This window comes from Echiichthys vipera, assembly GCF_963691815.1.
Source record: "Echiichthys vipera genome assembly, chromosome: 12".
Taxonomy (NCBI): domain Eukaryota; kingdom Metazoa; phylum Chordata; class Actinopteri; order Perciformes; family Trachinidae; genus Echiichthys; species Echiichthys vipera.
Genome location: NC_139837.1, coordinates 5,437,715 through 5,450,406, shown reverse-complemented (window position 1 = coordinate 5,450,406; position 12,692 = coordinate 5,437,715). Strand labels below are relative to the sequence as shown.

The following is a 12,692-nucleotide window of genomic DNA, read 5'->3' as shown; positions in this document are numbered from 1 at the left end:
CATTTTTACACTCTTTATTAAAAATGTGAAAGAAATTCACTCTGTGTTAAAACTCATCAATATTCAATTCTCATATTTTTTATGATAAAAGTCTGACCAACCATTTTATTCGGGCCGAATAAAGACGTCAGGAAGAGGGTGAGATTTCGGAGGGAAGCCCTGTGAGACATGCAAGAAAGGTAAGAATTGCATTAATATAAGGACAACTTGGAGTGGCACGGACTTTAGATTTCAAACCATTTAATTGGCAGTTAGCTGTCACGGTTGATTGTTGGCTGATCCAGCCTCACACCAGTCTCACAGGGCTTCCCTCTGAAGTCTCAAAGGAAGCAAATGCAAAACGCTACACTGCTCATCTTTTTTGAGGAGGGGGAGAGCGCTCTGGCTTGTTTGTATTTCTTTAACCCAATCCCAATCATCTTGGGCGCTAAACTAAGCTCAATAGTGGGGATAGCAGAAAGGGAGGAGAATGCCTGATATCTGGCCAGACACTGGATGTCAGACTTTATCCCAACACTGTATGAGCTGCACTCGAACTAAGGGGTGACTAATCTCAATTTCACCAGTTCATTTATGCTGTGATGAAGGCCACTAGGCTGAAACCTTAGTTTGACAGCCATGATAAATGGGTGAAATTGAGATTAGTCAACTTTGTCCTGAAGATCTGTGGAAATTTATGCTGGAACTTAATGAACCACACAATCAAATAAGGGCAGGTGCATCATCTATCATCTACAACAGATGCAAACGAGTTGCTTGCTTATTGTGCACTTTCCCTGCAAAGAAAGCAGAAGTAAAAGAAAAGGAAGAAAAGCCTAAATACGTGTGTATATACAGTATATAGGCTATGTAATATATCTATTTATATGGAATTTAAATTGATGTGATGCTGATACTTGAGTATATTTCTGTCACATATGATAGCTAAAAGTAACAAATTAAAAAATCCAGCTATTTCTTCTACTTTGGTCAATCGGTGGAACCTCCCCACTGTCTTTCCATGGTTCCCTGGTAAAAGCAGAAGTGCTGCCCGGGGTACACTGACCTCACTGGTCCAAAGCAGGAGCCCAAAAGAGAAATTTGGTGTTTTCCCGGGACCCAGACTTTCAGATAAAAAATCATGGATTCGCACAATCAAGAGTGAGGGAATCATACAAATCACACTCAATCAGTGCGTTTACATGCACATCAGTAAACCCGAAAATGGCCTTACCCCGGTTTAGGGAATGATCGGATTGCTGTCGGACGATCAGATATCGGTTTACGTGCGTGAATAATCGGGGAACTGAAGGAGTTCTCTAGGTCTGTTAACCAGGATATGGGAACCCTGATTTTCTCCGGGGTATAGGGTTTCCATGGTGTTTGAGAAACACCCTTAACCCGATTATAATCTGGTTTTTAAACTGCATGTAAACGCACTGACTGTTACCTCAGTCAGAGAGTGGGGAGGTAAGCTGAACTGACCAGCGTAAACAAAATAAAGAACGCTCTTATCTTCTTGTTTATTTTGCAGGATCCACATTAGCTTTCCCCTAAAGCACTGGTAGTCTTACTGGGGTCCACAGAAGCACCGAGCATTGTTATGCATTTTACTCTGTTGATTGTCGATGGGTATGTTGCCCATTTTGGGTCCCGACCCAAACGTTGGGAAAGACTGGTCTAAAGCAAAACTGGCCATTATAAAGTTTTAAAAACAGTGTTGGTAAATGGACTTGTACTTATATAGCGCCTTTCTAGTCATCTGACTACTCAAGGCGCTTCACAGTGTCTGTCACATTCACCCATTGAGGTTCAGTGTCTTGCCCAAGGACACTTCGACATGTGGGCCGGGGGGAGATGGGGATCGAACCACCAATCTCTCGAACAGCATACGACCCACTCTCCCACCAAGCCACAGCCGACCTAATGTTGGTGAATTAGGTCTAAAATAACAGCAGTCATTGACAGGACTTGAAGTACTGCATGTTTTTTATTAAAAAACAAAACAAAATTCAAAGCATTGGTATAAAAAGACAAATGATCATCTTACTAGAATAATGTGAACATTTTTCATTAATGTTTTTAAATATATATCAGTAAATGCCTTGTCTAACATAAACAAAATACATATGCTGCATGTCAATCAGTTTTTGTTTACTTTCAAGTCTTTCAAGTTCTCAGGATTATTTTACTGAGATTGTGTTAAGGCAACTCAAAACCTTGGTCAAACCTTATAAGGACAGGCCTACTGTGAAAGTCTAAGTGTCACAGCTAACGGACGAACACCAATCTCCCTCTAATGCATGCCATTGTAAAACAAGTCTGCAGGTGCATTCAGAGTCTATGTTTAAGATTTAGGTTACATGTGAGTCCATCCCGCGTACTGAGGTGTCTTGGCCAGACACTGAACTCTGTACTGCGCATGGATGTGGTTCGAATGCACTCAAGCCTTTAAGTTCTCAGGCTTAGAGCAATTTTAAATTCATACAATATTTAATCAATACAGTGTACATCTGTCCTCCTGAATAACGTCACTCATAAATCAGTTCTCTCTTAAACCCCCTGTATGCAATATATCCAGTAATGAAGGTTTTTGTTTTCGACATGGCACAGGCAAATTCCATTTAAGCCGCTAAACCCTGACACCACAATGTACTTAAAACTTCTGTCTCATTATGAAAACAGGATTTTAACCCAACTGGATTATTCCGTGCCTCAGATGACGGACCCCTTTGATCCAAAGAGGAGGATCTATGTGCTGTGGAAGGCAGTGTCCCCTTGCTGTCCATCCTGTAAAAGTGTCTCAGACTTGGCAGAGGTTGTAGCAGGCCACGGGTCTCTCCATCACATTGTCTCCATCCACTTCATACACATAATCGCAGCGGTGTGTGATCAGAGGAGCATCGGACATCGCCACGCTCTGATTACCGAAGGAGATTACGGTGTCTCTCTGTAGGAAGAAGGCACCAACAGTTAGTTATGATGGTAAAATCTGTTTTAGGATTACATGAGTTTGTCTAATGGCCATAAAATAATATCATTATCTCATCTCATCTCATCTCATTTCATCTTCATCCGCTTATCCGGGGTCGGGTCGCGGGGGCAGCAGCTTTAGCAGGGGACCCCAAACTTCCCTTTCCCGGGCCACATTAACCAGCTCTAACTGGGGGATCCCGAGGCGTTCCCAGGCCAGTGTGGAAATATAATCTCTCCACCTGCTCCTGGGTCTTCCCCGAGGCCTCCTCCCAGCTGGACGTGCCTGGAACACCTCCCTAGGGAGGCGCCCAGGGGGCATCCTTACTAGATGCCCGAACCACCTCAACTGGCTCCTTAATAATATCATTAGCAAAAATAAAGACCTCTATAACTAGCATTAGCATTTTCTATTGAGGGCTACACGGTGGTGGGTCTTTCTGTGTGGAGTTTGAATGTTCTCCCTGTGTCTGCATGGGCTTTCTCTGGGTACTCTGGTTTCCTCCCACAACCCAAAGACGTGCATGTGTTAGGTTAATTGTTGACTCTAAAATCACCCGTAGGTGTGAATGGTTGTCTGTCTCTGTTTGTCTCTATGTGCCCTGCGATAGACTGGCGTCCTGTCCAGGGTGTACCCCGCGACCCCGACCCCGGGATAAGCGGCTGAAGATGAATGAATGAATGAATTTTCTATCGAGAATCTCTCTGTAGATTATTTGTTTCTTTGTTTCAGGGCAATCAGGACATTTCCAATGTATTTTCTGTTTCGATAACAAATAAGTACATATACTAAAGCAGTAGAACGATTTGCAACCACCAAACGTATCTACCAAAAGAATAACCAAAATCTTAGAAATTGGTGATGATTATATATATATAGTTATACATGGTTTCACAAATGTGAACTTAAACACACATGTAGGAAAACGTCAGAGCAAAGTTAAATAACTATAAAATCAAGAGACTTCTGCATTTGGGCTTTTGTCCCTTGCTTTTCGTTCGTGTTTAGATGGTAACCCAAGATTAGCGAACGTCTTGAGGTTATGCATAGACCTCGAATAGTTGAGATTAGCATAGGTCATCGGGAAGCGAGTCTCACGACAGTCCCTGCAAGTTTTCACCAATCTAAGGTTACCATCTAGACACGACCAAGTTTTTAGCCATGTTATTGCCATTCGTGGCCTGTCTGATCAGCATGTTAAATTGTTTACTAAAACTAAGATGGTGACAGTGGTACATATTATTCTACCTGCTGAACATCAGCACGTTAGCATTGTCATCGGCAGCATTACATCTTGATGTTAGCGTTTAGCCAAGCAACAATCTCTGGGGGCTGAAAAATGAAGCCGACATGGAAGTGCCAACTGCAGTAGACCTCCATGTTAAAACGTGTTAAAACTAACGTGTACAGTCTTGTACAAAAAAAGTTTTCGTCTCTTTTGCTAATCTCCCCATTCATGACAACTTTATGCAGGATTCATTTTTATATAACTCACCCATTTAAACTTTATTAAGGCTTAGAAATATGCATCATTAAGGGCATGACCTCTTTGAGTGACAGGTGGGTGTCGTCGCAGGAGGCTCGCATAGACTGTAGGCTTCATTCGGCCCGCCTCAGCTCCATCCATGCTCCACCTCTTTGCCCATTTTTGCATTAGCCAGGAGCAGGCAGCATCGGGAGACTGCGTCCATATTTTATACAGTCTATATATTTAGCTCAAATCACTGTTCTGCCAAAGTATAGCCGCAGGTGCTAGAATAATTGTAGAAGTCTTGTTTTCCCAAAATGTATTGGATAATGCTTAATATTTAATTTAGAGATATACTGAATATTTCAAATCCAGTTTCCAGGGGTTTTAGATCCTAACATGAGCATTTGTACTATAACCTGAACAAATAGAAATAGTCCTCCTTACCCGACTGGGGCCACCGCCCTTTTCAGTGTTATCAGTAGGGGTAGGAGTTGGAGCAGTAGTGGCTGCTTTCTCAAAGTCCTTCTTACATAAATCTGCCATAATCCCCGCAGCTAAGGCATCACCAAGAACGTTGATCATTGTCCGGAACCGATCGCTGAGAATGAGAGGAGAACATTTTTTAACACGTTGCCCTGACAGTCCTTACAAGACCCACTTATGCTCTTTATCATTTTATGTGGGACTTACAGAACCCAATCGATGGCCACAATCAGCGAGATATCTGCAGGCGGCAACCCCACAGAGGTCAGGACGATCACCATGGTAACCAGACCGGCTTGAGGTATCCCAGCTGCCCCGATGCTGGCTGCTGTCGCCGTTATACTGATTAGACAAGAGCCGGGATGTTAGAGATGTAAAACAACTTGTTTCTCAACATGAATGTTTCATAGGAGGATAATGAGCTCAGTGTTCATTCTCACCTAATAGTGACCAGCTGACCAAAGTCCAAGTCATACTCATTGACCTGAGCGATAAAGATCGCCGCCACTGCTTCATACAGGGCAGTCCCATCCATGTTGATGGTAGCTCCCACTGGCAGCACAAAGCGAGCAATCTGCCGATCCACTCCGCAGTTCTCCAGGAGACACTTCATGGTGATGGGCAACGTGGCTGAGCTGCAGAGGGAGAGAACAAGAGGAAATGGTCGGATCAAGGTTCCCAGTCGGCGTCAGTCCCGAACGTGTACAACAGGTAGAACTGTACATATTTTTGAGGTTTAAAGAGACAGAACCAAGATGCTTCTAACCTGGACGACGTGGCCAGTGCAATGACAAGAGCCTGCAGCAGCCCTCTGATGTATGTAAAAGGGTTTTTGCGAGTGAAGAAGTAGTAGAAGAAAGGCAGTAGGATGAGGCCGTGCACAAACAAACCAGACAGGACCGTAATGAAGTACATGCCCAGCTTCTCTCCGAGATGGGCCGGGTCGTGCATATCCAGGATCTTCCCCGCCACAAGGAACACGATGCCGAAGGGGAAGTACCTGTACGGAGGAGAGCAATTCATTCTTTACTGCACACTATCTTTTCAGTACGACCTCAAGATTATGACACCCTGCATTTCAAGTATGTGACAAATAAAACCTTTGAAACTTCCCAATATTCTTACTCTTTTAACTTGACAACTTGGCTCGTAAAGAAAAGTTTTTCCACCTTCCGTGTGGAAGAACTTGACCGGCCTGACCTCAACCCCATCCAAAACCTTTGCTATTAATTGGATCGTCGACTGTGAGCCTTATCTGGCTTTATCCCCCAGCATGAGTGTCGGCCCTCACTAATGCTCTCGGGGCTGACTTAAAGTGTAGTTTGGCCTTCCACTGACTTTACAATGACCTTTACTGACAGGATATATATTAGCGGCTGCTTTTATACTGTCATTTTGATTTGAAAGACACCCCAAATTGATTTCCTGTTTGAGTTGGGTTGTAGTTGGCTCACTTTTTCACCACCATAGACTTGTTTTTATTTATTCCAGCCAGTCCTGCAGACAGTCTCTTTGTTTGTTTGTTTGTTTGTTTAGACTAGCATGCACTGTTGAGATTTGATTTTGTTTTTAAATATTTATTTGTTTGCAGATTTTTTTGAACTATACAACGTTTTTTTATTTTATTTTATTGTTTTCCTTTTTTTTTCTCTAGGCCACAGTTTAGGGTACGGATTTGTTAACTATCTTAACCCTAGTGATGCAGACAGAGCTATCAGTACACTGAATGGACTAAGGCTACAGTCCAAAACTATCAAGGTAACGTGCAATAAGGTGTTCTACAATTCTCAAACCAAAGATGTCATGTCATTTAACTCTCCTGTGGCTCCTGTGCTGTCCGCTAACTAGCTAGTACATGTCAGCCCGAGGAAGTGTTACTGCTTTTATAGCTCACTTAATGCCCTATCTGACATGTCTTTTGAGTTTGACTTTAATTTTACTTATTTTGTTTGACACATTCTGTCAAATTCAATGTATTTCATGTATTCAATTCCTTAAAAGTACCTTTTTGATCAGTTTTATGTCATTTTTCTGTTGCGTAATGTTCTTTTATGCTTCTCGTTTTTGCTCAGACCAAAGACTTAATACCAAAACCACTTAATTGTATTCATTTTACTTTGATAGTCCAAAACAGTTTTTATATTATATGTATATATATATATATATAATATATATGAGACAAGATGAATTAGTTGATGATTGTAACTTTTAAAACACCTGATCTAATTGCCTTTTGTAAATCCAAGAAGTAATATATATATATATATATATATATCTATATCAAAGATTTGAGTACTTGGTGTACTTGTAATTGTTTTTTTTGTTACTTTGTTTTGTACATGTGTATCACAGTCTTAATCAGTAAGTTGTTGCTCCCTGTTGCTAGGTTTCATACGCACGGCCCAGCTCTGATACAATAAAGGATGCCAACCTGTATATCAGCGGCCTGCCAAAGGCCATGAGCCAGAAGGACGTGGAGGACATGTTTTCACGCTTTGGCCACATCATTAACTCTCGTGTACTTGTTGACCAGGCAACAGGCACAACAGGTGATTGACTTCCTTTCTTTTCAAGCATTCTCTTTAGTAACATAATAGCTCCTAGTTATGTTGATGGTGTCAGAATAGGCGGTCACCATCTTCTCTCTCGTACCCAGGCGCGTCCCGTGGGGTGGCTTTTATCAGGTTTGATAAGCGGGCGGAGGCAGAGGAGGCTGTCAAAAACCTGAATGGCCAAAAACCCCCTGGAGCCTCTGAGCCCATCACAGTGAAATTCGCCGCCAACCCGAACCAAGTGAAGAACTCTCAGATCATCCCCCAGCTCTACCACAACCCGTCCAGGCGCTTCGGAGGGCCCGTACACCACCAGGCACAGCGCTTTAGGTGAGAGAAGTTGTTTAGAATCACGATGTAACTAGTCAATGAATGTGTAACTCTGGTCAGACTAGTACATTAGTTTCTAGGTTGCCACTGCTCTGTTCTTCGCTGCTTTTAGACTTGTTATAGTTTGTCTTCAGAGTCATTTATCTACAGAGTGCATTACATAAAACATTAAAAGCACTGGAAAGAAACGCTTATGACATTTAATAGATATTAAATCAAATAAAAACAAGGACTTGATGCAGGAATTTTAGCAGCATCAATGACACAACATAAAGCAATGGCCATCGTCAATGTTAGTGAGTATTTGCTGTTTTTAGACAGTAATCTGAATATCTTTGTTTTGGACTGTGGGACGGACAAAACAAGACATTTAAACATGCCAACTTTGACCATTTTCTGACATTTTACAACTCTAGCAATTGTAGAAAATAATAGACAAGTTAACCAATATGAAAACAATCATTAGTTGCACCTTTTTAAAATGGTGGTTTCAATGTCATTGATGAATCCTCAAGTACTCTAAACCTTCTCATTTCTAGGTTCTCCCCCATGGGCGTTGATCATATGAGCGGCATGGGAAGTGTCGGCGTCCCTGGGAACTCCACCTCCGGCTGGTGCATCTTCATCTACAACCTGGGCCAGGACGCCGACGAAAGCATCCTTTGGCAGATGTTCGGCCCCTTCGGCGCGGTCACCAACGTCAAGGTTATCCGAGACTTCAACACCAACAAGTGCAAAGGCTTCGGCTTCGTCACCATGACGAATTACGAAGAGGCGGCAATGGCCATCGCCAGCCTGAACGGCTACCGGCTCGGAGACAAGATACTGCAAGTGTCCTTTAAGACCAGCAAGGGCCACAAGTAGAGAGCGGGACAATCGGGTGTAGAGGAGAGATGGAAATGACCTGCACCAGGCTTTTATAGCAGAGAGCAGAAGTATGAGTTTTCTAAGTCTGGCACATCTGTTTGGGTTTTAGTGTATTCGGAGAAGTTCACTCTTCTGCACCTTTGTACTTGTCTAAAAGAGTGTCTAGGCTGATTTCTTTTCTTTTTTTTAATCTTTATACTCATGCTTGGGGCTTGAGGACACTCAGTAGTTATTTTAGTGAGAGGATGGAGAGGACAAAATCCCATGATACCCCCAAGATAACTTTTTGAAAATGATCTAAAAAAACTAAACTTCTGTCCGTTGGTGTTGCATGTATAACTGTGGGGACTAGATAAAGGAGGCACGCAAATGGCCCTGAGCAGTGCACTAAAAAAATACGGAACATAAGGAAAGCCCTGCAAGTTGTTCTCCAAGTATCCACGTGTCTGTGATTGATATAAGTTTAAAGAAGGTGAGGAACACGATTTTGACGGTAGCCAGTGGTTGTTTCTATTTAGAAAAGCAGCGCTCTGTTCTGGATCTCATCATAAGTAGAAATAGATGCCTTAAATTGTCATCCAGTGGACACGCAGACCTACAATACCACTTACCGTCTGGAGCAAAGCACTTTTAAAAAGTCTGCTTTAGGTTACTAGAAATATCAGTCTTTTCAATATTAATCTGACTTTTGCTCAACCACCGGGTTAACAATTTGCAAACATGACAAGCTCTGGAGGGGAATGTTTTTGTTTTGTTATCCCTGTGTAAAGTGTCTTTTTATTATTATTATTATACGTTGTATTTCAGGAGAGTCCTGTTGAATATGAACCACAGTCAATGAGTAGGGAGTTAAGATGGACCAAAGGCAGGAAGAGATTTGATCCTTTTACCGCAAGAGTTTTCTGAGAAGATCGAAGGTAAATTTATACATTTTTGTTTTTTGAAGAGGTACTAATCCGACGCAGACTGTGAGTAACATCACTTTGGCTCAGTACCCTGTTCTGTTTTCTTTTATTTCAAGTTAATTTGTTTTGTTTTCTTTCTAAAGGCATAGATTTCTACTTGTCACCGAGTAAGTTACAAACTTGTTTTTAACGAGTGCTTACCTCAAGTTTGGAGAGAAATGAATTGCCTTTTGTTCCTGATTTCAGTTTAGATTTGCTTTCTTTTCTTCCTTTCTTTTGTTTTGGTTGTTTCACTTTGAGCATAAACCATTAAATTTTATTTCTTTTCGCCGAAAGTTTTGTTTGGTTTGTTTCTTTTTTTTTTATTTTACCGTTTTCAGATTTGATTTGGAGTTTTGTTCTGTTCTTTTTCGAGTAGCGTATCTGCAGTGTCGATGAAAGACTCCTGATCACGAAACACAGGAGAGAAGTTACAAAGCTTAAAAACAGGTACACGATATATGGACCAATGTTAGTTATTAGATGATAGACGATTTAAACTGTACACATACACTTGACGGAAATGATTGCCCTGAAGACATTTCATGAAGCAACTTTTCTACGACTGCGAGATGATTTTGAACCAAGAAGAGTCACATAATTAGCTAGTTGAAGCTGTGTTTTGGATCTTTTAGTACATCTTTCAGCCCTTTTGAGTTGAATACTGGGCTTATTTATTGACGTCTCGGTCAGCAAATCTGCGTTTCGATACGCAGCTGTTTGGGGAGGGCGTTTTACATTCAGATGACATTTGATTCGTCTGACCACAAATTAAACAGAGGGATTACTTGGTTATACAAATACACATTTTTGTGAATAGTTTCTCCTCACACTTATCAGATTTCATTTTTTAAACAGTTTCCCCTCAGCAATAACTCCCTCGACACTTCATTAAATGGCTCTTTAATCTGTGTGCCCCCTCTAAAAGCAGTATTCCCATTGCACACTTTAAATTTCCGTCTTAAAAGTGCTTTTTGATTTAGTATTTCCATGTGATTTTTGTCTCACAGTCCTTAACTTTGTGCAATATTTTGTGACTTGCTCAAAGCAGGTAATAGAAAGTTGTTGTAGTCTTTGACTGTCATCTTTTTATTATATCATTTCCTTTTTCTATTGACGTTTCATGTTACTGCTCAGTTTTTTTCAGCAGTCTATTTGGATTTGCATGAATGATGCAAGTGAATTTGTTTTAGGGGCAGTCAGAATAAACTGCGTTCCGCCTTAATTTATAAGTGGGAATGGTGTATTTTACATCAGAGGAGGCACAAATATTTATTTGACAATGTTTGTGGTCATACTTGTTACTTATTGAAGTGTTTTTAATGGATTCATTTTTGTTTTCTTGGTTTTAAAGGACACTAAGTTGAAGTCCATTAAATGTCTTCTAACATTGGATCATTTCAATAAAAAAACATGGTGGCTTTTCAGAATTCAAAGTATTAAATGTCTCTTCAGAAGGTTATTGTGAACTTGCTGCATGTATGGACATATGCGTGCACAGTTGGACTTCAGCTGCAAAGTTTAGCTTGTTTTGTGAATCAAGATTATTGTGTGATGACTATATTTCCTAATTTACTCATCAGCCTGCCAACAAGCAAAAACAAATGTAGTGAAGGGACACATCTTGTAATGTCAGCTTGCCTTCAGCTGATCAGATGACATAGGCCCAGTTATCACCAGATTGGGGGGGGGGGGGGGCGTGCGTGTCTGCATACTTTCTCCTGTATTACTGTAACTGTAACACAAACACCAGCAAATCTCCTGCAGCACATAGTGGCTGTGTGCATTACCTTCCACTTAATGGAATGGTATAATTTAATGAGGAATATGTTTCCTTCACCTATATAGAATAGAAAAATACTATTTTGACCACAGTTAATAAGATGGTGTCAACCAACTCTTAAATGTTTGGAAAGAAAATCCAGATATTAAAATGTAGTTCCACCTTAATAAATCTCTTCCCGCCCAACCCCCTGGAGACATCCTCAGGACCAGTCTGGAGTTTACGATCGTCATGGCCGAGCCGGGCACTGAACCGCCAACCCTGCTCTTAGAGGATGACCCAATCCACCATACAAGAGTGATCCTGTATGTGGTGAGAGACTTTGTTTTCCCTTCCTTTTTTCACAGTAGATTTGGTCAATTCCGGGGTGGTGCAACGCATATGTGAGTGGTAGGTCCATCAGTTTCAGTCAGAGTATTTTGCTGTGTCCCAAAGCCTGATGGCAGAGGGGTAGGAAATGTCCTTGTGGCGGGAGGTTTTGGTTCTTACCGCAGCCTTCGGGGAGGTTGAAACAACCTGTGTCCGGGTTGAGAGGGGTCAGCAAATATTTTCCTAGCTCTCTTCAGGGTCCTGCAGGAGTAAAGATCCTGACCGGTGGATGGAGGTGCAGTTGTGGGTGTACAGGGAGTAAAGCAGAGGAGAAAGAACACTGCCTTGGGGGGAGCCAGTGCTGATCGTCCTGGTGTCCGAGGTGTGCTTTCCCAGCCTTACGGGCTGCATCCTGTCAGGAAGTCTATAATCCACTGGCAGGTGGAGGTCGGCACGTTGACTTTTGAAAGGCTGTCCTGAAGGAGATGTGGGACGAGGGATCCCGGGGAGTCCAGGTGCTGGAGGATAAAGTGGATGGCTGAGTTGACTGCATCATCTGCAGACCTGTTTGCTCTGTAGGCAAACTGCAGGGGGTCAAGGATTGAATCTGTGGTGGAATTCTTACCTTTTCTGGCATTTTTACACTCTTTATTAAAAATGTGAAAGAAATTCACTCGGTGTTAAAACTCATCAATATTCAATTCTCATATTTTTTCTGATAAAAGTCTGACCAACCATTTTATTCGGGCCGAATAAAGACGTCAGGAAGAGGGTGAGATTTCGGAGGGAAGCCCTGTGAGACATGCAAGAAGGGTAAGAATTGCATTAATATAACGACAACTTGGAGTGGCACGGACTTTAGATTTCAAACCATTTAATTGGCAGTTAGCTGTCACTTTTGATTGTTGGCTGATCCAGCCTCACACCAGTCTCACAGGGCTTCCCTCCGAAGTCTCAAAGGAAGCAGATGCAAAACGCTACACTGCTCATCTTTTTTGAG

At 41.8% G+C, this 12,692-nt stretch overlaps 2 protein-coding genes across 2 annotated transcripts; one reads left to right on the top strand and one right to left on the bottom strand.

The window, feature by feature from the left end:
* Window positions 1-2,782: 2,782 nt before the first annotated feature.
* LOC310954848 (excitatory amino acid transporter 5-like) lies at window positions 2,783-5,930 on the bottom strand (the record flags this gene model as incomplete). The annotated part of the gene is made up of 5 exons (XM_083924535.1): window positions 2,783-2,929; window positions 4,869-5,022; window positions 5,115-5,249; window positions 5,348-5,542; window positions 5,674-5,930. The coding sequence occupies 5 exons, from the start codon at window positions 5,928-5,930 to the stop codon at window positions 2,783-2,785; spliced, it is 888 nt and encodes a 295-aa protein (XP_083780661.1).
* Window positions 5,931-6,565: 635 nt separating this feature from the next.
* Window positions 6,566-9,274, top strand: LOC310954340 (ELAV-like protein 1). The gene is made up of 4 exons (XM_083923759.1): window positions 6,566-6,665; window positions 7,294-7,456; window positions 7,564-7,789; window positions 8,329-9,274. Exons 2-4 carry the CDS (start codon window positions 7,366-7,368, stop codon window positions 8,651-8,653), a joined length of 642 nt encoding a protein of 213 aa, XP_083779885.1. The 5' UTR covers window positions 6,566-6,665; window positions 7,294-7,365; the 3' UTR covers window positions 8,654-9,274.
* Window positions 9,275-12,692: the final 3,418 nt, after the last annotated feature.

Bases quoted from the DNA above. Each gene is read 5' to 3' on its own strand.
- LOC310954340 (XM_083923759.1), top strand. From the start codon at position 7,366: ATGAGCCAGAAGGACGTGGAGGACATGTTTTCACGCTTTGGCCACATC. The intron at 7,457-7,563 runs GTGATTGACTTC...TCTCGTACCCAG, and splicing joins CCAGGCAACAGGCACAACAG to GCGCGTCCCGTGGGGTGGCT. The intron at 7,790-8,328 runs GTGAGAGAAGTT...TCTCATTTCTAG, and splicing joins CACCAGGCACAGCGCTTTAG to GTTCTCCCCCATGGGCGTTG.